Here is a 27,003-nt window from a genome sequence, read left to right as displayed (position 1 = left end):
TGCCTGGCCTTGTTCCGATCCGCAGGTGCAGTGACGAATGCCACCTCCCACGGATCCCTTCCAACAGCACAGCTGAGTTGTACCCTTCTGCCTCTGCTCAGCGCCCACGGTCAGCCCTGGGTGCCGGTATAATTAGCTCCAACTCGGTGGTGAGCAGCGCGGCTGCTCACAGCCTCTGACACGACTGTCACCTCCCACTCAGTTCCCCAAACCACAGCTATCCCCACTGTTGAGTGTGCGGTTAAGTGCCCGCTGGGCACAGGGCGGAGTGCCACCAGAGGCCCGCTGAGAGCTCACAACCTATGATTTGACACAGGGAACAAAAGCCTTTTCTTTCACTCTAGGACTGCATACCAAAAAGAAAAAAAAAAAGTTTAGGGGAAAAAGAAAGCTGCCTCTTGGGTTTGTTGGGAAATTTCGTTCCTTCAGACCCTGTAGCCCGCAGGGGAAAGGCGTCCTGTTTCTTTAAGAGGCCTCCACTGGGGGGCGGGGACGGCCGGCGTTTTTCCCCTCTACCGGCAGCTGTGCCCGCCCCTGCTTGAGTGACAGACAAGCAACCCAATTGAAGAAAGAGAGTTCAGCGTGACGGCGAGTCGGAGCAATAGGAGCCCGGCCCGGCCTGTGCGGGGCGGGGTCCCAAGAAGGCGGGGCGGGCGGAGGCTGGAGGAGCAGCCGAGGGGAGACCCAGGACCGGGAGCTGGGCCTAGGTCGGCGCCCTGGTGAGTGAGGGGTGCGCTGGGGGATGGGGCGCAGCAGGCGGTGGAGAGGGGCCTGGTCTGAAAGACGCAGGGAAGAGAGGCCGGGCCGAGCGTTGCGGCCTGCGTCTGCCCGGGTGGCTGAGGGGCTGAGAGGGCGGGCCTGGGCTGGACCGCGCCGGTTCGTCAGGTCAGTGAGGGGTGGCGGCCCCGGCCGGGGCCTTAGGAAGGGAGGCGAGACCGGGTCCTGGACCCAGAAGGGGCGTCGCGTGGCGGAAGAGGGCGGGCCAGGCAGTCAGGCGCTGGGGCTGGGCCGGGCAGCGGTCGGAGGGAGAAGGAGGGAGGCGTTGGGTGGGAAGATCGGGGAAGGAGGGCAAGGAGAGGGTCTGGAAGAAGCCGGAGAGCGCTCGGGGCGGACCCGCACGACTTGAAAGCCCGGGGTCATACTCGACCTGGACTCCGCTGCCCGCGTCCACCAGTTCGCCCTGTGGATCCTGCCGGCTCAGTAGCCCCCCCAGTGCATGTACTTTCCACCTCCTGCGCTCACTCGCTTCAGTTCAGGCCCCTCTCGCTTCCTGCCTGGACAGTTGCAGTGTCCTAAGTGGTCTGGCCGCAGGCACAGGGGCCCCTCTCCTGTCGGCCTCTCACCGTGCCCAGAGAAACCTTTCCTTTTTTTTTTGGAAACCTTTTTGAGACGGAGTCTCGCTCTGCCACCCAGGCTGGAGTGCAATGGCGCGATCTCGGCTCACTGCAACCTCCGCCTCCCAGGTTCCAGCTATTCTCCTGCCTCAGCCTCCCAAGTAGCTCGGATTACGGGCGCCTACCACCACGCCCAGCTAATTTTTGTATTTTTAATAGAGACGAGGTTTCACCGTGTTAGGCTGGTCTCGAACTCCTGACCTCAAGTGATCCGCCCGTCTCGGCCTCCCAGAGTGCTGGGATTACAGGCGTGAGCCACCGCGCCCAGCCGAGAAATGCAGAGCAGATCTGGATACTTAAGGCATGAAAGTGGCCCGGCGTCCCACCCCTTTGTAGGGTCAGATCCAGAACCTCACCCAGGCCCTTGGTATCTGGTCCCGCTGACCTCTCCCGTCTGTCTATTCGTCCGTCCGCTTGCTCAGTACTCTCCACACACTGGCCTCTTTCTGTTCCTTCTACATCGCAAGCTCCTGCCTTCCTTGGGGCCTTTTATTGAGTATTCTTCCTCCCTGGTCTGCTCTTCCTCCCCCGGCTTAGTCTTGTAAACTCTTCTTCATCCTTCAAATCTCCACTTAAGCATCACTTCTGCAGGGAAGGCATCCCTGTCCCTGACTCTTGGACCAGTACCCCACTTTATCACCCTGGGTACTTGTCCTTAGCAACACTTGTACAACTGCAGTTTTACATTTATTTACAAAAGTGTTGATATTTCTCTGCCCATCCCACCAGATTGTAAGGTCCACGAAAAAGATAGTGTCTGGTTTTGCTTCATGTTGTATCTCTAGCATCTCACACAGGGCCAGGCACTATAAATATTTACCAAATAAATAAAGGCAGGGTTTGAATTTGGCAAGAGGAAGGGGATGTGAATGGTGGTCACCGATGTCCTACCTGTAGGGGAATGAAACTGACAATTGGAATGCTTTTTGTGTGCCAGGCCCTATGCTAGAGTGATGCTGCTGTCTAATAGAAATGTAATGTGAGTTACAGATATAATTTTAAATTTTATAGTAGCCACATTAAAAAATGAAACAGCTGAAATTATTTTAGTAATATATTTAACACAATATATTCCAAAATTATATTATAACATAATCAATATAAAATTATTAATGGGATATTTTATGTTCTTGGTTTTTGTACTGTTTTTGAAACCTGGTTTGTATTTTACAATGAGGGCAGCCTGTGCCACTTTTCAAGTGCATAGAAGCCACCTATGGCCAGGGATTGTGGTATTGGGCTGTACGGTGTCACACACTTTATATACCCTCTAGCGTATTCTGAGATAACTATTGTTATCTGCACTTTACTGCTATCAATAGTGAAGTTTCTAAAAGAGGTTGCCTGCCAGGGATGATTCTAGAGTTTGTAAGTGGAGGAGGTGGGATTAGGACCTCTATCTGTTATCTTCCATCTGGTCTTTCTGTATACCTCATGCTTACTCTAGGGAGGTGCAAAGGAAGTTTGAGGGTACAGGAAGTAGGGACCAAACTTCTTTAAAAACTTCAGTGTACAGCATATTCTAGCTTGTTCTGTGCTGAGATAATGTGTCCAGATGTAGCAGTATCACCTGCCAAGGTGGCTCAGCAAGAAGCATATTTGGTGCAGTTGAAGAAAACCCTGCAAGGCAAGTCCTTCTTTGACCATCACCACACCTCAGCCCAGCCTGGACTAAGTCTGGTCCCAGGACCTGGACAGAAAAACATACATACCATGCAGCATCTCAGAGGTGCTGGGAATACTATGCTTGAGTTTACAGCCTGGCTTCTTTCTCTTTTTTTTTTTTTTTTTTTTTGAGACGGAGTTTCACTCTTGTTGCCCAGGCTGGAGTGCAGTGGTGCCATCTCGGCTCACTGCAACCTCCACCTCCCGAGTTCAAGTGATTCTTGTGCCTCATCCTCCTGAGTAGCTGGGATTACAGGCATACGCCACCATGCCTGGCTGATTTTTGTATTTTTAGTAGAGACAAGGTTTCACCATTTTGGCCAGACTGGTATTGAACTCCTGATCTCAAGTGACCCACCCAACTCGGCCTCCCAAAGTTCTGAGATTACAGGCATGAGCCAGCACACCCGGCCTACAGCCCCAGTTCAGCAATTGTTCACTGAGTATCCACCATGTGACCAGCACTGTTCTAGGCCATTTTTGGTGATTGGGCGGTATATGTCATAGCCTTCATCTTCAGGATGCTTCAGGTATACTTGGAAAGACAAGACTGGATCACATAAAATGACTAGATGGCATGCAAGGCATCATGTGGTGTAATGAAGAGCCAGAATCAGTATGGGCTAGAGGCTGCAAAGGGGCTGTCTTGGCCCAGCTGCCTGATGTGTTTTTAAAAATGTTGGATTTAAACTCCTCTAGGCAAGGTGGTACTTTGCAGTGTTACAGACCCTACGTGGAGGCTGCTTGGTTTATTTACTTATCTGCTTGGCTGCCTAAGATATTTGAATTTTTAACCCTATTAGGCATGCTATGCTGGTTTACTGTGAGTCACTAGAAAATATTTGTTAAGCACTTATTATTTGCCAGGCATTGCATTGGCTGCTGCTTCGGAACTGATCATAACATTTTCCAAAGTTCTTCCACTGGGAAACAGTAATAATAATAGTGGAACACCAACAAATGCTTTGCCTTTTGTATTGACTTTCCTCCTGGACTGCCTTCACATATGCTCTCTCATTGTGTCAACAATACACAATATACCTGCCTAGCAGGTAGGGCTTTCTGTGTTGGGGAAACGTGGTTTCAGAGCTTTTGCAGTTTCTTCAGGTTCACACAGTTAGAAATCTGCTATTATGCTTAGTGCTTTATTATCCCACTTGATGCTCACAACAGCTTTACAGGGTAGGGTTGATGCTAATCCCCATTTTATAGGTAAGGAAATTGTTAGTGCTAGGATCCAAGTTCAGGCCTTTCCCACTCCAGAACACAGCTCCTAACTGTTAAGCTACACTGCCTCACTAGAAGGCCAGAGTTGGAAGAGAGCTCAAAAACATCTAGTCCAGACCCCCTGTAGATCAGGACCTGAGGTCCAGAAAGGCTTGTGCTTGTGGCAAAGCTGTGCTGCAGGAGGAGGACTAAACCAGGAGTGGAGGACCTAGGCCTTCTTTTGTCCCTAACTGGTGGCATGGCCTTGCCAGCTTCTCTGGACTTCAGTTCCCTTATTTATATAATGAAAGGGCTTGGCCTGATTTTACGCTGAGAACAATGCTATGCTGTTATGGTCGGTATTGAAGGAGTTCACAGCCTGAGGTTTTAGTCATAACCCAGGACTCCTCCCAACACACCACACTCTCTCCCTACCCAAGGTCCATCTCCTTGTGTAGCCACCGTTTTCTGAAGTTTAATTCTGAAGTTCATCTGTATTTTCCATCTCAGTTTCTGTTTCCTCTCATTTCCAAAAACCGAGGCAAGTGGTTTGTAAACACTGACTTTCTGTAAATTCATCTCCTCAGTCATTGTAGTTAGGGATTTGGAAAGTTCTAGGCAATTTCTTTTAAAGGCATTTAGTTAGGTCTGGAAGCACCCTGGAGGGAGTTTTCCTGTAGAATTCTATGGACACAGCTATGTGGCAGGCAGTGTGCTGCAAACTGGGGGAAGAATAGATGGGGGAATAGACTCAGGCTTCTTGAGTCCTTGCCCTCAGGTTGTCAACTTTCCTGGAGCTGGGGGTCGACCTGGCCACCTGTTAACATCATCTAGAGTTTATAAATGACCTGGGGTGTGCATTCACAGCCAGAGTTGAGAACCACTGTTTCTCGGACTTTATCTGATCTAGAGCCTACGTCAGGCTTGAACCCACCCCCAGGATCTTGTGTGAAGACAGATTCTGATTGGGTGGGTCTAGGCTGGAGAGGTGCTTCCCCATTACTACAGGCTCCCAGGGATACTGCCGCTGCTGGTGTGCACATCACACCTATGGTAGCCAGGGAAGAGACTGCACATAGAGAATTGTAAATCAGTAGGATCATGAAGGTATGTATAAAAGACTGGGATCACAGATGAGGCTGCAATTAAATTTCCCTGAGGTAAGAGGATTAGGAAAGCCACATAGAAGAGTGATTATCTTAGCTGGGCCTTGAAGGTTGAGTAGAAGTTTGCCAGCTGGACAAGGAAGAGGAAATAATAGCACAAGCAAACATACAGACTCAGAAGAGCATGGTTTTTCAGGGAACAGGTGGTCTGGCGAGAACATGGCATCTGCAAAAGTGAGTCTGAAAGCCAGTTCCACCACAGAGCCACGGTGGAACTGGAGTAAGTTGAATGCTCTGCTAAGGAGCTTACTTAAGCACTATTCTTTAAGTATAGGAACACTACAGAAGGTGTCTATGCAGGATAAGAGAAAACCCAGGCCGTTCTCACAGCAGGAATCAAGATGAAGAAACCCAAACAGTTCCCCTGCCCCCATACCCCTTCTCACCACACTTTTCCCTCTATGTAAGTTTGTGGCTTTTAACCGTGTTTGAATGAGTCCTGTGTCTAACACACTTCAACAAAGGGGACACTTCAGCTGCTGTTAGTACGGTGGTCCTTCCCAGGGTTTCCAGCAGTAAACATAAGAACCTTAATCTCTGCCAGTCAAATCCTCCCTTTTCTGTACTTCAGAGTCTCATCCTCATTCAGTGGACTGAACTAAGGGAAATTAAGTCACTTCTCAGATGAGAAGATTGCAGAGGGGGAAGCCTTTATAGAGATTGTGTTCTCGATTAGAAAGAGGGCGTGACTCCAACTTGCCTTCCTGATGAGGTTGCATTCTGTTGCAGGAAACGTAAACCAAACTTAACCCGTGCCTCCTTCACCAAATCAAAAGCAAAATAACTGAACAAAAAGCACACATCCATTCTTATCCTTAAACGAATAGGGGAAAGGAGGGGAACTGGAAACCTGGCATTCTTCATCCTAAATTCCTTACTAATAGGAGGGGATCATCTTTCACTTCCTTCCTTAAGATGGGTTTTCCAACCCTGCTGTCAGAATCCAGCTCTGTGAAGCAGCAGTCACTGCATGGGTGATTGATAAGCTCCATGGGGCTTCTGTAACAGTGCTGATTTTATAATCACACCTTCTAGAAGCCACTTAGAGACTGCTCCATTGGAGACACTAATGTTCCTATTTTTCTCTACTTTTCCCAGCTCTATGTTTGAAAACCTGGCCTTTCATTCTTATGACTTACAGTAAAATTGTCTTCAGGTCAGTGTGTGCCTATCTCTTGTTTTGTAGCATTTTGAGTTTTCCAAATCATCCTTATAACTGTAATGCTTAAAGAGGAGTGGAAGGGAGAAGGGTGGAGAGTTGTTTAATCCGGAAGGGGCCCTCTGGGCCTGGATGTGGAACTACAGGTCCCTCATGCTGGTGGTTTGCAATTGAGCTACAGTACTGCTGAGTGGCGGAGCAAGAGGCTATTTATAACCCTGAGAATTTTGCAATGTTATTGAATTCCTTTGACCTAATTTCCACTTCCTTTCTAGAATGAAAATGAAGGGAGTAAGCAAACACGTGCTGGAAGGGTTCCCTATAAGGAGATCCTTTATCCTGGGAATATTATCTGGAGAACAGAATTATTTCTAGTCTCCTATCTCCTGATGTTTCTTTTCCATAGGGAGAAAAGCAGAGGGATGTTTTCCTCTTTCTTTTAACTAGAGTTAGGGGTGCTAGCCCTGATTTTTCAGTAAGACTCATTCTGATGTTTGATATGAAAACAACAGTTTTTTATTTTATTTTTATTTTTTAATAGAGACAGGATCTCACTCTGTCACTCAGGCTAGAGTTCAGTGACATGATCCTAGTTCACTGCAGCCTCAAACTCCTGGACTCAAGCAACTCTCCTGCCTCAGCCTCCTACAGGCACATGCCACCATGCCCAGCTAATTTTTTATTTTTTGTAGAGACAGGTCTTGAACTCCTGGCCTGAAGTGATCCTCCTGCCTTGACCTCCCAAAGCATTGGGATTACAGGTGTGAGCCACTGCGCCCAGCCAAAACAAACTGTTAAACAATGGAAATACTTTGTAGTTAAAGGGTATTGGGACACAGAGGGAACACCAGACAACCTGCACAGTTCATGTCTGTCTGTCCGTTCGGAGCCAGCCTGGTTCACAGGAGTGGAAGAAGTCAGAGCCATTGGGTTTAAGCAGACACAGGTGCTTACTGAGCCTTCACTGGACACCAAGTGCTGTGCTAGGTTATGAGACTGCAGAGTTATACCTGTCCTGGAGGAGGAGCTAGTGGAGATATGTAAATATGTAACTGTAATAGAGTATGACAAAATCATACTCATTAATGGAAGTATGAACAGGATGCTATGAGAACACAGAGGCCCCTATCTTATTTACTTTTGCCAGGGAAAGTAGAGAAAGCTAAGACTAGTACAAGGAGGAGGTAATATCTGAACTAGGCTTTGATGCTTGAATAGGAGCTCTTCTGACAATCAGTAGGAGGAAGAGAATGTGCAGAAGTACAGAGGAATTGAAAGAACATGGCCTGCCTTATAGAAATAGCAGGTAGTCCAGGGAAGAGTGGTTGACTGTAAAGGACCAAATAGCACATGAGGGAGTGTGGCCCACCTGTAGACAGTGGAGTGCTGTCTTCTGTTACAATGATGAGTTCTTGTTGTGAAGGTTTCTGAGCCTCAGTGTGCTCTGGTTTGAGATACACAAACCAGAAATCTCCACAAAGCACCTGCTGCAGGTCAGTGCAGAGCCACCTGCTTTCTCATGGCTTTCCAGCAACACCAGACAACCTGGGATCAAATTCTAGCTGTGCCACTTGCTAGCTGTGTGACACTGAGCCTTCTACTTAACTCTTCTGTGCCTCCATTTTCTTATCTCTAAAGTGGGGATAATAACATACCACACAGCATTACTGTGTGGATTAAATGAATTAATATATGTAAAGCCTTAAAATAGTGCCTTAGCATTATGTAATTGCTAGCTAATGTCATCATCTCTAAGGAAGTATTAGGTAGAGGGATGAGAACTAGCTTTAGAGTCCTAAGACCTAAGCTTGAGACCCAGTTCTGATGTGTTGGGTTGATTTATTGTTTTATTTCTTATCCCTCCCTTCCTTTTTTTTCTTCCTTCCTTCTTTTGGGAGGGAGATGGAGAACAAGTTTGTCAATCCATTTGAACTTTAGTTGCCTTACCTGTAAGATAGGAATGTTTTTCAGAGTTCTTATGAGCATCAACTATAATAATGATATAGAAGTGAGCAATCAACTATAAAGAGGCTACCTGGGCTGGCAGTGGCTCACCCCTGTAATCCCAGCACTTTGGGAGGCTGAGGCGGGTGGATCACCTGAGGTCAAGAGTTCAAGACCAGCCTGGCCAACATGGTGAAACCCCGTCTCTACTAAAAATACAAAAATTAGCTGGGCATGGTAGTGAGTGTAATCCCAGCTACTCGGGAGGCTGAGGCAGGAGAATCGCTTGAACCCAGGAGGCAGAGGTTGGAGTGAGTCGAAATCACACCATGCACTTCAGCCTGGGTGACAAGAGCAAGACTCCATCTTAAAAATAAATAAATAAATAAATAAATAAATAAATAAATAAATAAATAGGCTACCTGTACGTTACTATTAGATATATGATTACTATGAAGTTACCATATAACCGATCTGTTTCAAACAAATCAGACTTATCTAGTGGGTAAGAGCAAACCAGAGCAAACCCATGGGTTTTGCTCTCGTTAATTCAGCCATCGTTAATTAAGTGCTTACCCAGTACCATCATCGTATGCCAGTGATGCTGCTGTCTGCTCGGACCTCCATTTTAGAGTTCCTGCAGAGCTTGGGGGCAGTTTTGGTCTTAGGCTTATTAGTTGCAATGAGTAGAAATATAGACTAGCTTAATTTATAGGAGTTTTATTGGCAGGATACAGGTGGACTTTCAGGTACCCCAAGCATAGAAAGTATAGCCACGTAATCTGGAAAGTTAGCAGGTAATGGCTTTTCCCATCTCTCTCTGATTTCTGGCCTCAGCTCATTTAGATATTTCTGGATTCCTCCTGCAGAATAACTTCCTCTGAAAGGCTCTTGGTTTTTTATTCTCCATATCTTTGGCTCATGCGAATCTTTGGCTTGCCATGGTATTCACTCTGAAGCTTACTATGATCTTACTTCTCCAGGGCCATTATCACCCAGTTCCCTTAGTCTGTGTCTTTTGTATGTATGTATGTATGTATGTATGTATGTATGTATGTATGTATGTATTTGTGACGGAGTCTCATTCCGTCGCCCAGGCTGGAGTGTAATGGTGCAATCTATGCTCACTGCAACCTCCACCTCCCAGGTTCAAGCGATCCTCCCTGCCTCAGCCTCCCAAATAGTTGGGATTACAGGTGCCTGCCACCACGCCCGGCTACTTTTTGTATTTTTACTAGAGACGGGGTTTTGCCATGTTGGCCAGGCTGGTCTCAAACTCCTGACCTCAGGTGATCCACCCGCCTCGGCCTCCCAAAGTGCTGGGATTACAGACATGCGCCACCACGCCCATGTGGTGTCTGTGTCTTTTGGCCAGTCTGTGTCTTTTAAATTCAAGAGAAAGAATTGGAATAGTTTAGCTAAAGTTGGGTATTCACTTTGGTCCCATCAGCTATGGCAGGGTTGTGGAGAGTGTCATTCAGTTCAGAGAGGCTGCCTGGGCTTTCTGGGAAGGACAGAGTCACTGAGAATGGGGGCTTATTAATATCTTTCAAATAGTTTGGTGGTTGCAAATCTCCATGCTTTAAAATGTGTATGAATTTTTGAACAGCCGAGAATCATTCAGGGCTAACTTTAATGAAGAGAGTCAATCTAGGATATGTCATATGGGGTCAACAGAAAATAATAGCTATAACCTAATGAGCTTTAGCTTATTTATCTCCAAAGATGGTGTTCGGAAAGGAGTTAAAAATCATGTGGTTTGTTTCTTAGCAGCATCATCGAAATTAAGGAAGCGTGTAACTTCATTTGGTAAGGACTTTAAAATGGGCATCCTCACTTGGATTTTTTAAATTCCACTTACAAATCATGGACTTTTAGACTTAGAAGGCACCTGAGACATGCTTTAGTTCTACACTCACATCTTTCAATAGAAGAAAGCTGAGATTTTGTTAAAGGGGCATGGGGTATACATTGTGAAAGACCTAGGATTGGGTTCTGAGGCCTTTGGCTATAAATCCAGTCACTTTTTTCAGCAGGGACAATTATTCCAGCCCAGTGCTCTTTCTGTTGTACCTTTTGTGCCTGCTTATTTTAAAAATAAGAAGAAGCCAAACTAAACAAATGATCTAAAAAGTCATATTGTATAGTTCCATTTATATGAAGTACAAAAACAGGCAAAACTCATGGATGATGATAAGAAGTCAGAAATTCCCCTTTAAAGGACTGGAAGGATTGACGGGAAGAGGAAGTATGAAGTAATTTTCTAGGGTGATGAAAATGTTCAGTGTCTTGTTTTGAGTGGTGGTTACAAGGAGATGCATGTGTATATTTATATGATGTATATTTATATATACAAACATATGTACCTTTAGCCCTCTGAATTTTATTGTATGTAAATTATCCCTCCGTTTTTAAAATTGACCTCACAGCCGTGCAGTCCTGTCTACTAATTGCAGGAGCTTTGCCGATAAGGATAAGGATGCATCTCGAGGCATCCAGAGATTGATGGCGCCACCCCTGGAATGAGAGGTCCCTGCCTTCCTGTAACTGGAGCAGAGCATTTTCCCCAGAAATTGTGCAGATAGGGCCAGTTTCTTTTCTGAGGTTTGTTGTGTGTCTAGGCACATAAAAATTACATGTGAAAAATTCTGCCATGAGCTGCAGAAGTTACGGAACCTTTCGGGGCCGTAAGACCAACCCACTTCAATCCCTTTAGGCCGTGTTTAATTGCAGTGGACAGAAGTTGAGGCTGGCTCAGAGGAAAAGGGGGAAGCATTGGCCGAAGCCAGTCCAAGTTCTGTCCCCCCATTATGACTTACTAGCTGGGTGACCTTGGGCACTTAACAAAACACTGAGCTCTAGTTGTGCCATCTTCCAATGGAGGTGATAATCCTCTTCTGCCTAATCCATGGGGCTGCTGGGAGGACACAATAAAATAAATGAAAGCACTTGGAAAGCTAGTTCCTTTACATTGTCATGGTCTGGAAATGTTGGCTTTTTATGACAGCAGACTTCTGAAGCATCCCATCCTGACTAGGAAATGGTCATGAAAGCATCCCTCTTTCTGAGGCCGGTGGGCTTGTCAGGAACAGGACTTTTACTCCTTTTTATCAAAGAGGTTTATACTTACCAGGCTGTGAGAACTGACATCTGTGTTTGGGCTGAAAAATTGATAGCATACATGCATAATAGCCTCGCGACAGTTATGCTTTGTACGCCAGGAGAGGCAGGTGGTCCCCATTAGCGAGGCATGAATTGTGGGTGAATGGCTAAACCTGGAGGATGCAGAAAGGTCTTTTTCATTAAGAGAGAGGCCTCTCCTGAACCTGTAGGCAAGGAGTATAAATATACATTGAAATAATCCATCAGCCAAGTGACTTTCCTTCGTCAGACCTTGGAGAGAGAATGCTTTAGTTACTGCTTGGAATACCAGTAAGCTATCAGAGTTGCCTAGGATACCAGTCACATGGGCCCATCTTCCAGACTTGCTCAAGATGATTTATTTTCCTTTATTTTGGAGAGAAGTGGGGGAGGGGGTCAGAGGTACTTGCAAAGCCTTGTCCTTGTAAGAGGGGCCCTTATGTGAGGATATGCTTACCTCCCTCCACTTGAGTTGTCAGCCGCCCTTGCCCTTGGCAATAGGGACAAAAATAGCATTTCCTGTCCCAGTTCTCTTCCCCATTTTCTGATGTCGTCCCACACAGAGGAGGCTTTGCATTGTGTCCTTTGAGGGGAAAGGAGTGGCATTGATGAGTGTGGGGGAAGCAAGAGAGCATGAGGCTAGGCCCCGCTGACGCTGGGATCTTCCTAGGGTGACTGCAGAAAGAAGTAGCCTGGCTCCTCCAGCTAACCACTCAACCAAGAAAGGCTGTCTATTCTTATCTGTCTCGGAGCATATGCTTCTCTCCTCCCAAGGTCTCAAGACAGAAATTTGCAGTAAATACGTTCTTCTAGCACTGAGTCCTCTTGACTCTTAAACTGAAGCGCCACACTGGCACATCCTGCTGCTGGCTGATCTATGGATGATAGATTGTTTGTCCCATTTCTTCTTGCTGATAAAATCTCAAGAAACAAAACCCCAAGGAGAGGTTATGGTATGATCTAGAAAAATTCAAACCAAGTAGTTTCATGTGTTACTTTATGCAGTGTGTCTTCAGACTCTTCAAAACATGTAACAAGAGTGAAAAATGAAGAAATACTCTGACTTTTTCTACCTTTCTGATTCTTTCTCCCCAGGCAGCTGTGTCTGTTTTTGTCTCACAGAATTAGAGCCCATTGGGAACGATGCCACCACCATCAGACATTGTCAAAGTGGCCATTGAGTGGCCAGGTGCTAACGCCCAGCTCCTTGAAATCGACCAGGTACGCTCCTGAAGTGAGAAGCAGTGGTTCAAGGAAAGGCACCTGGGGAGCGCATGGCAGAGGACATCTTGAGGGATGGGGACCACTGGCAATCAAGAATAAGAACCAGCAACAGGAAGGCTAAGCTTTGGGCCTGGCCTACCCTAGGGAAGGTCGGTCACCATGGCTTGGGAGAGGCTTCCTCTTCAACAAAAGCTATTAGGAAAGAAGTTCATTCTCATGCCCCAGCTTGACCCTACTTGGCAGCCCTCTTGTCAGAACCTTGGCATGAGTAGGATGTTGCTGCTGTTGAAGGCTTTCTCTCTCTCTCTTTCAGAAACGGCCCCTGGCATCCATTATCAAGGAAGTTTGTGATGGGTAGGTTGAAATGACCTCGTTTTCGACAGTGGCAGCTCCGACTGAAAGAGCACTGCCACACCTCGAGGGGAGTTCTGGGAAGGATCTCCAGTTAGGCAGGTCCCCAGCATGGGTGTCTTGGGAATCATTGTCTTGGGAAGGAAGTACAGTTGACAACAATACCTCTAAGACGTTTATACTTCTTAATTTTTTCCTTAAAGTCTAGCATTGCTCTGCTTGAGGTCCTGGTAGGATCTGAGACCCCTCCTCAGTTCTGCACACCTCCTTTTGTGGTGCTCATCTTTACAAAAGGCTGAGGCCATGATTTTTTCAACATGACAACCTAAAGCTTTGTTTTTTCCCACTGTATTCCAAATAGGCCACCCAATCCCTTGAGTAACTCTATTGAAAATTATTTATGAGCAGCTTCTGGACAAGAGAGTGGCCAAGTGGGATATACTGTTTTTCTCTTGCATAGGTGGTCGTTGCCAAACCCAGAGTATTATACCCTCCGTTACGCAGATGGTCCTCAGCTGTACATCACCGAACAGGTTAGTACAGGGAGAGGCAAAATCACTATGGGCCTTGCTTGGAAGTAAACGACCCAAGGAGACACACTATTTATCTTCACTCAGCATCCAGGTAGCTTTCATGTGTTGGGTAAAGAGTCACTCTCTGGACAGACTGGGAAGCACCAGCCCTTGTTCCTCCCTAGTGGCTGGAAAAAGGTGACTTTTACTTCGTGAGGGCCCAGGGTGCTAGAAGAGGATCTTAGAAGCTCTTTGCCAAGGAACAAGCAGGAGAAGAGGGCCCAACTGAAGAGCTTCAGTTACATCTACTATAAAAAAGACAACATTATTGTTGATTCAACTTGCTCGTACCACTTTAACATTTTATCTTAGTTACTTTTTTTGTTTGTTTTTCACTACCTAGACTCGCAGTGACATTAAGAATGGGACAATCTTACAACTGGCTATCTCCCCGGTACGTATTCTTCCTTCCTTAGGAGTTTATTCATGTCACAAACAAATATAGGCACCTACCATGGGCCAGGTTATGTTCTAGAAACAAGGACTCTGGAGATGAGAAAGTCAGTCTTTTTGTATCAGGAAATAGTGCAGGAAAATAAGTCTGTCTTGGTTCTCATCACCTAGTGGGGAGTAAACAAATGCAATAGAAGGCCTGTCTCAAGGGTCTTGAGAGAAAGTTGCTTAGGGAGCTGTGGGAACTCACAAAAGGGACCACCTAACTCAGCCTGGAGATTTCCAGAAAGCCTTGCCAGAGAAGGGGTCACTTAGCTCAGATGTTAAAGGATGAGCAAGAATTAGCTTGAGAAATAAGAAAAGGAAAAGTATTCCAATCAGAGAAATCAGCATATGCCAAGGCACAGAGGTGTGCTGTGTTTGGGAAAAGCAGGAGTGCTGGGTGGCTGGAGGCTTTTAGCAAACATTGAGAAGCCAGATATTCAGGGTTCCTTGATAGCTTTGAACTCTGTCCAGAAGGAAACTAGGGACATTGAAGGATTTTAAGCAGGAAGATATTTTATGTTTAGATTTTAAGTTTTAGAAAGATCACTTGAGTGACCGTGTGGAAGATGGGCCTTAAGAAGAAGGTTGGTGGTAGTAGGAACCTTTGAAAAGGCTAAGGAGGAATGTTAAAAGCCCAGTGAAGGCAAATGGTAATGGAGATGAAAGGATGGATTTGAAGAGTATCTAGGAGGTAAGCTTTATGAGTATGGTGATATGCTGGATGTGGAAGGAAAGGGGAGAATGGAGGATGAGCCTGGTTTCTGCAAGAGCAGCCCTTAAAGGTCACTAAGGAAGCAACCAGAAGGGTAGAAAGAACACCAAGAATGTGAAGTGACTGAGGAGCTTTGGGCAGGGAGAGTGTCAAGACTGAGGAAAGTATGGTCTGCAGTTTTTAATGGGCAGAGAGATTTAGTAAACTGAGAACAAAAAAGCTGTCTAATGACTTGGGAGGTGAAGAGGACATGTGATATTCACAAAATAGTGATGTAGGGAGGCCAGGTGGCCAGACTGAAGCGGGTCAAGTAAAAGAAAGGTAAAACAGTAAGGACTTTGAGTCTACTGCTGTATCAAGAAGCTTGGTTTTAAAAGAAAACACAGAGAAGGTGATAACACGAAGGGGACATGGAGTCAAAAAGATGTGCTTTTTAAAAGCAGGTAAAGCATTCATGTGTTTCACAAATCAAAAATTTTCACAGAGATGTAGCAAAAGGTCTCCCCCCAACTCCTGCCCCCATCTGCCCAGTTCCCCACCTTTCTGACCCTTCATGGTTCTTGTTTCTATTGCAATGTTTTATGTGCCCTTAAGAATGTGTTCAGATGGAAGAGAGGAAGGTTGAAGGTGCAGGAAAGCAGGTAATCAATAGAACAGGACCTTAGTGGACCAGGAGAGGAAGGACTCAAAGCCCAGGTAGAGGGAATCACCTTGACTGCTAGGCCCATGAGGAAGACAGCCAATATGGTTGCACCTTTGGTTACATTTGTAGAAGGGCAGCCAGGAAATTAAGGGCATGGTGTCACCTCTTTTCTTGGTGCAGAGAGACTGGTTCATCTGAGAGGAGAAGAGATACGAAGTGATATCAGCCAACGTTTACTGAATGCCTGTATTTTGCGAAATACTTTGTGTAATTAAATCACCTAATCTTTACAAACATCCCACGAGATAGGTACTCTTGATAGCCGCATTCTGTAGACAAGGAAACTGAGGCTTACAGAGGTTAAATTACTTGCCACGTGTCACATAGCTAATAAAGTAGCCAGGCTCGCTCTCAGACCCAGGTCTGTCTGACTCTAGGCCCATATTCGTCCCATCATGTTCTTCTGCCTCCCCCTCTTCTCCTGAACTCTTCTCATCATAAGGACTTCATTCTTCCCTCCTAAGCTCTGGTAATTTAATACGACAGCCTGGGAGTTACTCACTTTTATGGAAGTGCCAACACATTTCACAGACCTCTTGCACAGTGTAGTTGACTTTCCCAGAAGCACATCTCTCTGGAGCGGGAGGCAGCAGCCCAGAAATGCTGTCTCAGGAGGAAAATTGACATTTGGAGTTGGAAGTTTCTAAGTGGGATGCAGACCAGTGCTCTTCAGATTGTTCTATGCTGTGCCCTTTTCCCGTGGCGCACATTTTGTCCACTGTAGAGATAGTGAGGGCTTCTGTATCGCAGAGAGCATTGTGCTTTGAAGGGCCATCTTTGTAATAGTAAAAGAGAGGCAAAGAAAGGGGAGAGGGCCAGCAGGCCCGACTCCTTGGCAGTAGCAGGAATTGGGCTCCAGTCATTTGCTTAACACTGAGAAAAAGGAAAGAAGACAGGAGTGTTTTTGCTCTTAAGTCTCTTGCTTTCTAGTGGAGAACATTGAATTAACACCCAAAAAACAGAGAATGATGAAACAATAAATTGTGAGGCACTATATAGTAACAAGCTCAGCAGAAGGAAAGCCCAGTGAATGCTAGAGGAGGGATTTTAGCCGCAGCTTGCAGAAAAGGAGGCGGGCATCCTGCTAGGAAAAGTTCATGTGCTAGGAGGAGGTTTTGTCTTCACCAGACTGCATTTTCAAAAAATGATTGGGAAATTGTTTCTGGCTCCTTGATGTTCTTAAAGTTTCCCCAGAACTCTCACTTTGAGGAACAATCATACGGATTTTGAGAGAAAGTTTTTAAAACATTGCCAGGCTTTTCACATTTTCAGATTAAAAGGGACCTTAGAGGACATCAGATTAAATTCTTCACCCAATGCAAGAATCCCTTCTACAGCGTCTTTGACAGATGGTTGTCCAGATTCTCCTTGATTGCTCCTGGTGACAGGGAGCTTAATACCTCAAGAGAAACCTCTTCTGCTGTCTAACAGTTTTATAAATTTCATTTTATTTTATTTATTTATTTATTTTTTGAGATGGAGTCTTGCTGTGTTGCCCAGGCTAGAGTACAGTGGCACGATCTCGGCTCACCACAGCCTCCGCCTCCTGGGTTCAAGCAATTCTCCTCCCTCAGCCTCCTGAGTAGCTGGGATTACAGGCGCATGCCACCATGCCCAGCTAATTTTTGTATTTTTAATAGACACGGGGTTTTACCATGTTAGTCAGGTTGGTCTCGAACTCCTGACCACGTGATCTGCCCACCTCGGCCTCCCAAAGTACTGGGATTACAGGTGTAAGCCACCGTGCCTGGCCAATTTTATTTTATTTTTTATTTTTTATTTATTTTATTTTTATTTTATTTTTTTTTGAGACAGAGTCTCCCTCTGTCTCCCAGGCTGGAGTGCAGTGGCACGATCTCAGCTCACTACAAGCTCCACCTCCCAGGTTCATGCCATTCTCCTGCCTCAGCCTCCCGAGTAGCTGGGACTACAAGCGCCCGCCACCACGCCCAGCTAATTTTTTTGTAGTTTTAGTAGAGACGGGGTTTCACAGTGTTAGCCAGGATAGTCTCGATCTGACCTCGTGATCCGCCCGCCTCGGCCTCCCAAAGTGCTGGGATTACAGGCATGAGCCACCGTGCCCGGCCTATTTTTTATTTTTGAGAGAGAGTCTTATTTTGTTACCCAGGCTGCAGTGCAGTGGCACAGTCCTAGCTCACTGCAACCTTGAACTCCTGGGCTCAAGCAGTCTTCCCACCTCAGCCTCCTGAGTAGCTAGGACTATAGGTGTGCACCACCACACCTGGCTCATTTTAAAAATTTTTTCGTGGAGACAGGGTGTCACTCTGTTGCCCAGGTTGGTGTCTAATTCCTGGCCTCAAGCAATCCTGCCTTGACCTTTCAGAGTCATGGGATTACAGGCATGAGCCACTGCACCCAGCCAGACAGCTTTAATTAATAGAAAACCTTCTTCTATTAAACCAATATCTGTTTCTCTGTGATTTACCATCGTTAGTGGGCCTCCCAGATGTCTCTGGTCTTCCCTTGGTAGGAATTTTTTAAATCCACAGACCAAAGTGGTACAGAAAAGATATAGATAACTATAGATTGGTTTTGGCATACTAATAACTCCCTGATTGATCCCACAAACATTTATTTAGCAACTCCTAAGCAGTGTGAGAAAACTAGTTCTGCCTCAGGTTTGGATGTCCACAGAAGGGCCTCTGTGAGCTATCCACAGAGTAGTAACCTTCTCCAAGGAGCAGATGGCACATATGTTGTCCCTGGCCTCCTAGTCCCGGGCTGCACGCCAGCTGATGGAGAGGACCCAGTCATCCAACATGGAGACCCGGCTGGATGCCATGAAGGAGCTGGCCAAGCTCTCTGCCGACGTGACTTTCGCTACTGAGTTCATCAACATGGATGGCATCATTGTGCTGACAAGGCTCGTGGAAAGTGGAACCAAGCTCTTGTCCCAGTGAGTATGACTAAGGTCTCGTTCCAAGGACTTTGATAATTTACTACATCCCACAGGGCATCCTAGTCTCATTTCCCTTGAGTCAAATAAGGAGTTTTTTGAATATCACCTGCATACAGAGCAGTGTGCCAAGCACTAGAGTCCATACCGAGAGACAGAATTCCATATTGTGGTTCTAAATCGTGTAGTCTATTTGGGCTCTCACAAATAATAGTACAAAACAGTACTGTGCCAAGTGAGCAGTAAAAATAGGGGCTAGAGAAGTCAGGAGGAGAGCGGTCAGGTGGTGACAGACCTGTTAATTGCCGTAAATGATTGGTCCGATGAGGGTTAGCGAGCAGATGCTCCAGTATCTCCCAGGTATCTGTTTGTAATCATCCCCTGCTCCTCCCTCTCCAGTCACCTCCCATCCCATACAAACACACACACACACACACACACACACACACACACACACACAGGCCTTCCTTTGTGTTTACCACAGGTTTCAACCTACCCATTCACCATCACCCTGCCACACTTTTGCACAGGGAGGAAGAGACCAGAACTTTGTGATACCCACAAGCATCTTCATCATACCTCAGAGTTGACATGCATGTGGTGGGCAGCTGTGCCTTATGAGCAGCAGTCAGTAAACTGGTGCTTGGAGCCTAACCTGCCGAAGAGGGAATCAGAAATCTTCTCAGCCCATAGATCAACTATTGAAATTTTCAGCCAAATTGAGTAACTAATCAGAGATATTTGTTTTACATATTGGATCTTCCAGGTGTACTGAAGTCCTGAAGCCTTCAGCTGTCATCAGCACTGACATAGTTCTACAGTCTCCCGAGAGTGCAGGGTTAGACTGGCCTTAGTTTCTCTCTCTTTAGCCTGAGGATAATACCTTGCAGTGTTATTGTGAGAAGTATTGTTAATGAGAATGCGTCTGAACATGCTTTGTAAATAGGAATATTATCTGTTAATTCTAGAGCACTGTACAGATATATAAAGGATTAAATGTATAAGGAGAAGAGAAAACATTTTAATCCTTATTCTCTACCAGCACAAGAATAAGAGCTTTGCATACATCATCATCTTGCCCTCTCTACAACCCTGCGAGGTTAACGCTGTGAGACTAATTTGATTTTACAGAGGAAGAAATTGAATTTTGAAAAGATAAAATTTGCTTGGTTAGTAAGGTGGACAGGAACTGAACTCATCTCTTGCACTCTACTGCCTCTTGGCCCAAAGGTTAACATGGCATGTACGCTTCCTTAGGTTCCCCCGACAGGTGTTGGAGTTTGACAAAGGTCCAATGTCTTCTTTGGTCTTGGGAAATAGATAAGGGATTCTGTGTCTCTGGGATGAAGCATATGGAGATAGAAGATCTAATTACCCAGCAGCACTTTTTTTCTTTTCTTTTTTTTTTTTGCAGCGATAGATACCTGGGCTGAATCTGCTCTACATCTGGCTAGGTGTGCACACAGGCACTTACAGTTACAGTTGCATCGACTGATTTCCCATGGGGTGTTCACATTAAAATTCATCTTTTTTGTGGCTGCCCTCACACCTGTGTTTCCCAATCTGAATCCTTGTCTATTTTGTGTGTGTGTTGCACGTGTCTCAGCTACAGTGAAATGCTGGCATTCACCCTGACTGCCTTCCTAGAGCTCATGGACCATGGCATTGTCTCCTGGGACATGGTTTCAATCACCTTTATTAAGCAGGTGAGGCCTCCAATATTCTATCTTTCTTTCCTCCCTCAGCTGCCAGTTCACAGGGCTTAAGGGGAGATACAGGCAATATCGCCATTCTGGTGAGACCAGCTTTATATCCCCCAGGGCCAGATTTTTCATCCTCAAGCTCTGGTCTTCTGTGGCTTCTGAAAGATTTGCATTTTGTTATACTCTCAGGGCCTGCACTGAGATGGAACTGAACCGTCAGAACTAAATATGATCAGAGTAGAATTAGATCGTCAGTGAGACTGGGAATAAAGCCAGCCAGTCAACCAGTACTAGCCCTGAGTCTTTTGACCGACTTCCTGAGCTCTCTCTTCTCTTTGTATAAAAAAAAAAAAAAAAAAAAAAAAGTACATTTCATTTGTAATTCTGCCTTCTATTTACAAATCTGCAAGGTAGCCTGTTTGGATTGTCAGACTAAGCTCAGTGGGTAAGAGGGGTGACTTCTGGTTTTACCCTCCTTTCTTTTACACAAAGGAGCAGTGTCAATTCAGAAAACTGAACTAAAACCAATGAATAATATTCTATCTGCTGCCCTAGAGCTTCACCTGTCATTGGCTTAGGACATTGGGACTCCCCGACACTGGACACAAGTGAAATGACCACGTGTCAAGGATATTATAATGAGGACTGAGAAGAAGGATTAGAGGAAAAGGCTTCAAGGTCCTTTCTACCTCTCAGAAGTCTAAGTGTGTTTAGGGAGAATGTGTGTCAGTGGAGGTACATGGAGATAAAATGAGATCCCAGTATCAGTAAAATTCTCTGCTTTTGTATACCACTTTCTCAAGCTGGAACCCTTATTTTGATAAAAAGAATTAAGCTTTTAGATTCTGAAGAATCACGATTAAGTGGATACTATAATCTGAGATTAAGGTATCCATGCCAAGGGAATCCCTGGCACATTGGCCAGGGTAGCTATAAACCAGATACCACTATCCACCTAGCAACAGCTGCCCAAATGTGAAGCAGAGAGAGCTTCAAGGGCTAGCATCAGATGCTTATCTTCTATCTTTCTTGGGCCCTGAGCTTCTCAATTGATGTACCATCTCTGGGTCTAGATTGCAGGGTATGTGAGCCAGCCCATGGTGGATGTGTCAATCCTTCAGAGGTCCCTGGCCATTCTGGAGAGCATGGTCTTGAACAGCCAGAGCCTGTATCAGAAGATAGCCGAGGAAATCACCGTGGGACAGCTCATCTCACACCTCCAGGTGTGAGTAAAAGACCCTACACCTCCCTCCCTTCACTTGTATGTCTTCTTCTCTCCTCTTATTTTAAGTCTTCCAATCCTACTCTGCTTTGCTTATATTCCAAGCTGCTGATTGGCTTCTACATTCATTCATCACCTCTTCCACACTCCTGCCAGAATTTCTCCCATCATTCAGACCTGATCATGTCATGCTCCTGCCTAACATCCTCTGTAACTCTCTCTGCCCCTTAGGTTAAAATGAAGATTTTCCCAGTCTTCCCATACTACCCTGGTACCAGGCAAAATTACATGCTTTCTCCCACATGGGCCCAATAGTCTCTGTTTGTACCTATGATAATTGGATAAAATACTGGATTTTTATTATCTGTTGCCCATTTTGAACATAGAGCCCCCTGGAAACAGACCAATCGTTGTATCCCCTGTTTTGATTTAAGTAGAGGCTCAATTAGTACTTGTTGAATGAATGCTCACTGAACTGATGATGCGCTGTGGGTGATTTGTAAGAAGTATCACACAGGGCGTGAGTTTGGAATATCAGTTCAAATCCAGGCTCTTGTGCATACTGGGTCACTGCCATCAGCAAGTAACCTAGTCTCTTCTGGCCTCAGTTTCTTCATCTCTAGAATAGGTTAATCATCTTCACCTCTCACCCTGTGACGATCAAAGGAGATTTTTAAAAGGTCCAGCATAGTGGCCAGTATGGGTTAGGTATTCAGTAAATTCAGGGACTTTTTTCCTTTGTTTGTTAGGACTCTTATCACATCCTAAAACATTTTGCCAGATATTGAGACCATATGACAAATGAACCTATTGGAGTAATGTTTCTCCCATCTCCGTTGTTTTTACTTCACTTCCAACCAACCTACACCATGTAAGGAAGCTGGACTTTGCAAAACAGCAGTGGCACTCCTGCTGATTCTCTTCTGACTGTTGCTCACTTCTGTCTTTTTGGACATTGTCAGAATGTTGCCAGAATCCCCCACCAGTTCAAGGGGAAGTCATAGCTCCCAGATTTGGGAGTTTATAGTGGCCCTGTCTTCGCTCAGCTATGCTCCCAACTTGCTTCTCCCCACTAATCCAAGTAAACAGAAAGCACAATTATTTCTTTGCAACTCTGATTTCTCCTTATCACTTTTTTTTTTTTGAGACGGAGTCTCGAGTCTCGCTGTCACCCAGGCTGGAGTGCAGTGGTCGGATCTCAGCTCACTGCAAGCTCTGCCTCCCGGGTTCACGCCATTCTCCTGCCTCAGCCTCCTGAGTAGCTGGGACTACAGGCGCCCGCCACCTCGCCCGGCTAATTTTTTTTTGTATTTTTAGTAGAGACGGGATTTCACCGTGTTAGCCAGGGTGGTCTCGATCACCTGACCTCGTGATCTGCCCGTCTCAGCCTCCCAAAGTGCTGGGATTACAGGCTTGAGCCACTGCGCCCGGCCTCTCCTTGTCACTTTTAAGGAATTTTCAGCCTCAGCTTTCTTTGCTTTTCTTTTTTGAGACAGGCTCTCACTCTGTCGCCCAGGCTGGAGCACAGTGGCATGATCATAACTCACTGCAGGCTCAGGCGATCCTCCCCATCTCAGCCTCCCGAGTAGCTGGAATCACAGGCACACTCCATCACACCTGGCTAGTTTTTTTTTTTTTCATTTTTGTAGAGACAAGGTCTTGCCGTGTTGTCCAGACTGGTCTCAAACTGTTGGGCTCAAGCAGTCCTCCCACCCCAGCCTCCTGAGTAGCTGGGACTACAGGTGTGAGCCACCATGCTTGGTCTAGCCTCAGCTTTCATACCCAGTGAGCCACCAAGGTTGATTAAGGTGAGAGGGACATTATAAACTCCAGATAGAGAATTCTGATCTTCCTGTAACCTCACATCTACCTCGCTGTTTTTTTTTGTCTCTGAATTCAAGTGGCCCCAGTTGCCTCCCGAGGGATGATAGGGGAACATGGCGTTTCATAGGGGCCAATCATGAATACTTTCAGCCCACAGCTGTTACCAGAACTTATATTTGGGCTGAGGAACACTTAGTGCCCTCTGTTAGACTCCCTGGGTACCATGTGACTAACCAGGAAGCCTGTCAGACCCTCTGGAAAGACAGCCACAGAATGCACCCAAGACATGGCAGGTGGAGATGTCAAGTACCAGGATTGTAAGATTCCAGAGAATGATTGTAGTTATTTTGTTTGTTCATAATAAAAGAAGTTTACAGTCAAAGACTTTAAAAATACAGAAAAACCCAAAAAGTAAATTATTTGCCCATTATTTCACCTCCAGGCATACCCACTGTTAAACATTAAATTGAATGTCCCTTCAGTATTTTTAACAAAATCGGGATCTCATTATATATACTACGTGGACCTTGTTTTTTTTAGCTGAATAATATATCTTGAACATTTCTCCATGTCAAAGATTTTTCTAAAAGGGTAGTTCTGAGTCTTTTTTGAAACCTAGACACCTTTGAAAATCTGGTAACAAGTATGTACTCTCACCAGTTTGGAAAAAAATACCACTTAGTTAGCAAACTGAATAGAACAATTTCTGTATCATTCCTGGAGTTCACAAACACTCTAAGCCCATCCCTGAATCCCAGGTTGAGAATCTTGACCCTAAAACATGACTTTTAATAACTACTTAAGATTCTCATATGTATAAACAGTTAGCTAATGTGATCATTTGGATTACTTCCCATTGTTTTTTAAGTAGTACTTTAATGAAATGCCTTATCAGTAAATCTTGCACAGCTCTCTGATTACTGTCTTAGGATAAATTCCTATTAGTGAAATTGCTGGGTCAAGAGCATGATCACTTTGCTTATAATCTGTGAGTGATTGTTTTAAACCATCTCTAAGCATCATCTTGCTGTTCAGTCTTCTAATCTCCCTCTGCCTTCTTTCTCCATTGACACAGCTCCAACCAGGAGATTCAGACCTACGCCATTGCACTGATTAATGCACTCTTTCTGAAGGCTCCTGAAGACAAGAGACAGGTCTGTGGCTGCCTTTTCATATTTTTCATCTGGGCTTTTCTGAGAGAATTCTCACCCCATGTACTCTTTGCTGTGCAGAAAGCACAAATCCAGCCATTTTCCCAAGAGTCCTTCTTCCTAGCCATCTGGTCTGGAGCCCAGCAGGGTGGCTTTGCTAAGGAAGACCCAGGGAAGAACTATGAGGGGAAACCAGCTGGGTCTTAGATGAGAGCAGGGCCCTTCAAACTTTTTCCTCTAAAGGGCCAGAGAATAAATATGTTTGACTTTATGGGCCATACTCAACCTTGCCATTGTAGCCAAAAGCAGCCTCAGCCAGTAGGTAAATGAATGGGTATGGCTGTCTTCCAATAAAATCTTATTTACAAAAACAGGCAACAAGCCTAATATGGCCATAGTTTGCCAAGTCTTGGGTTATAGGATCAAGAATAAGGAAGAGGAGACCCTGTGGGTAAAGGGGTCCAATATGAATGGGACTTTGCACTAAGTTTTATGTTTAAAGGTTCTCTGGATGCAGATTCTAAACATCTTCCTTCCCCTGTTCATTGACTGTGACATTATGTAGATAGCTCTGCCTCTGTGAACCTTAGTTTCCTCACCTGTCATATGGGAGCAACAACGTCTGCCTTGTTTACCTTACAAGGATGTCTGAGGAAAAACAAGATCCCTGTTTCACAAATGAGGAAACTAAGAATCAGCTAGGTGGTGGAACAAGCACTGACCTAAGAGTCAAGGGGCCTGGACCAAGTATTCTCCCTGCTGCTGGCTGGGCAAGTGTTTGTAACCTCTTTGGGTCTCGGTTTCTCTTTCTGTAAAATGAAGGGGCCAGTTTAAATGATCTCTGACAGCCCTGCCAACACTAACATTCTAGATTTCGCTGAGAAAAGCCTAAGTGGTGTTAAAAGTAAGACATTTTCGTTTTCTGACAATCTCATGGGCTCAGTAAGATGAAATCCAAGTGGGATCATGTATGTACCTAGCTCTTGGTAGATTCTAGAGGGAAGACCAGAAGCATCTGTGGTTCTGTCTGTCCTTGTCTTTCTTGGATGGCTTGGCTCTGTTAATCTGCCTTCCCGGTCCTTGTTTGAATGTAAGCTGAAAGCTCATTCTGTCTGCTTCTCTCTGTGCTTTTGCTTTCTGCCGGCAGGACAAGCACCTTAATCCTCTAGACCTGCCTGTCACTGTAAGTAGCACCGCCATGTGGAAAGGGCCCCGGCTCTTCCAGGTGGGGAAGTCAAAGCTGGGCAAGAAGCTCATAGTCTGATCTAGATGTTCAGGGCATGCCAAGACCCAGGGAAAGGTTGTGTGCCGTGAATCTCCTTTGTCAGGACACTTAGGGAAGTACTGCAGATTAGAGTCACAGAAAGGATTAAGAGGGTACCTGCCCCAGGGAGTGTGGCCCCAGCCTTCCTTTATAACTTGCCTTTGCATGGGTCTGTGGTTCAACTAGGGAAGACCAGACTCAGAAACAGCTTGTGACTTTGATCTAGACAATACCATGGATGCGTCACCTTCTTACTTGCTTTAGTGGAAGAGAAAAGGTATCCATGCCCTTTTTGGACTCTTACTAGACCGTAGGAATCTGAAAAGGTTTAGACAATCGACAAAAGGGAATTTGGATGCTCATTTCTTCGTTATAGGGAGCTTTAGAGAGGTCAGCTTTGCGAGGAGATGAAAGGGGATAAATGCCTCCCCCTGACACCACAGAGAAGCTTTTGGTCTAAGACCTTTATATTCTAGCTGCAGACCACTGTCAATTACCCACTTTGTGAGTTGTCCACAGCAAGATTTAATCTCAGTCGACTTCCTATAGTTACCAAAGAAGTTTCTAGGCCACTGTCCTCCTCTGCTAGCCAGTATGTATTCAGTGAATGCAAAGTAAAATTAATTTAATGTTCCTGGCAGCATCAGCCATTTGGAATATGGCTAGAAATCCAGAAGTGTGAGAGAGGGGCCTTTAAGCTCTGAGAAAAATGACACAGAGCTCACAGATACTACTCCATAGGAGAGGTGTGACAGCTCCCTCAGGCCCACTGATTTAGGATTCTCTATAAAATTAAATGAAAGCAGCAGTTTAGAAAATGAAGTCATAGTAATTAACATTAGGAAGAAGTGATGGTAGACACTGGAAGGAGTAGACAAGAATTATGAAAAGCTGCCAGAAAAATTAAAGGCATTGTAATCTGGGACCATTTTGTTTATGGGAAAATAGCTTCACATCTCAATAGCTCCTCAGGGTATCACAGTGTCACAAACACAATACAGAATAATCACTGTTGTTCTTTTTGATGAAGCTGACTCCTTAGCAGTGATTAAATTATCACTGTAGTCACTTCAGAAGTAAAGATAGATATATATATATATATATAAAAAATATAGCTTTAAAAGATTTGCATAAGAATGGTTAAAATAATGGTTCTGAGAGAACCGTTAAAGCTTTGCTCCCTGGAAGATTCATTTATGTAGGATACTTGATTTCCGGGGAGGGGGGGGTGCTAAATAAATAAATAA

The 27,003-nt window shown here is 45.3% G+C and overlaps 1 protein-coding gene across 1 annotated transcript in view; it reads left to right on the top strand.

The window, feature by feature from the left end:
- Positions 1-709: 709 nt before the first annotated feature.
- The window catches only part of ELMO2 (engulfment and cell motility 2), a 41,316-nt gene continuing 15,022 nt past the window's right edge, over positions 710-27,003 (top strand). The window contains 9 exon segments of the mRNA NM_001266903.1: positions 710-719; positions 12,771-12,896; positions 13,213-13,253; positions 13,711-13,783; positions 14,166-14,216; positions 18,411-18,592; positions 20,199-20,298; positions 21,369-21,520; positions 24,417-24,495. Coding sequence (NP_001253832.1) covers positions 12,819-12,896; positions 13,213-13,253; positions 13,711-13,783; positions 14,166-14,216; positions 18,411-18,592; positions 20,199-20,298; positions 21,369-21,520; positions 24,417-24,495 — 756 coding nt within the window. The 5' untranslated portion in view covers positions 710-719; positions 12,771-12,818.

This window comes from Macaca mulatta, chromosome 10 (genome assembly GCF_049350105.2).
Source record: "Macaca mulatta isolate MMU2019108-1 chromosome 10, T2T-MMU8v2.0, whole genome shotgun sequence".
NCBI lineage: Eukaryota > Metazoa > Chordata > Mammalia > Primates > Cercopithecidae > Macaca > Macaca mulatta.
This window is presented reverse-complemented; position numbering and strand designations above follow the sequence as displayed.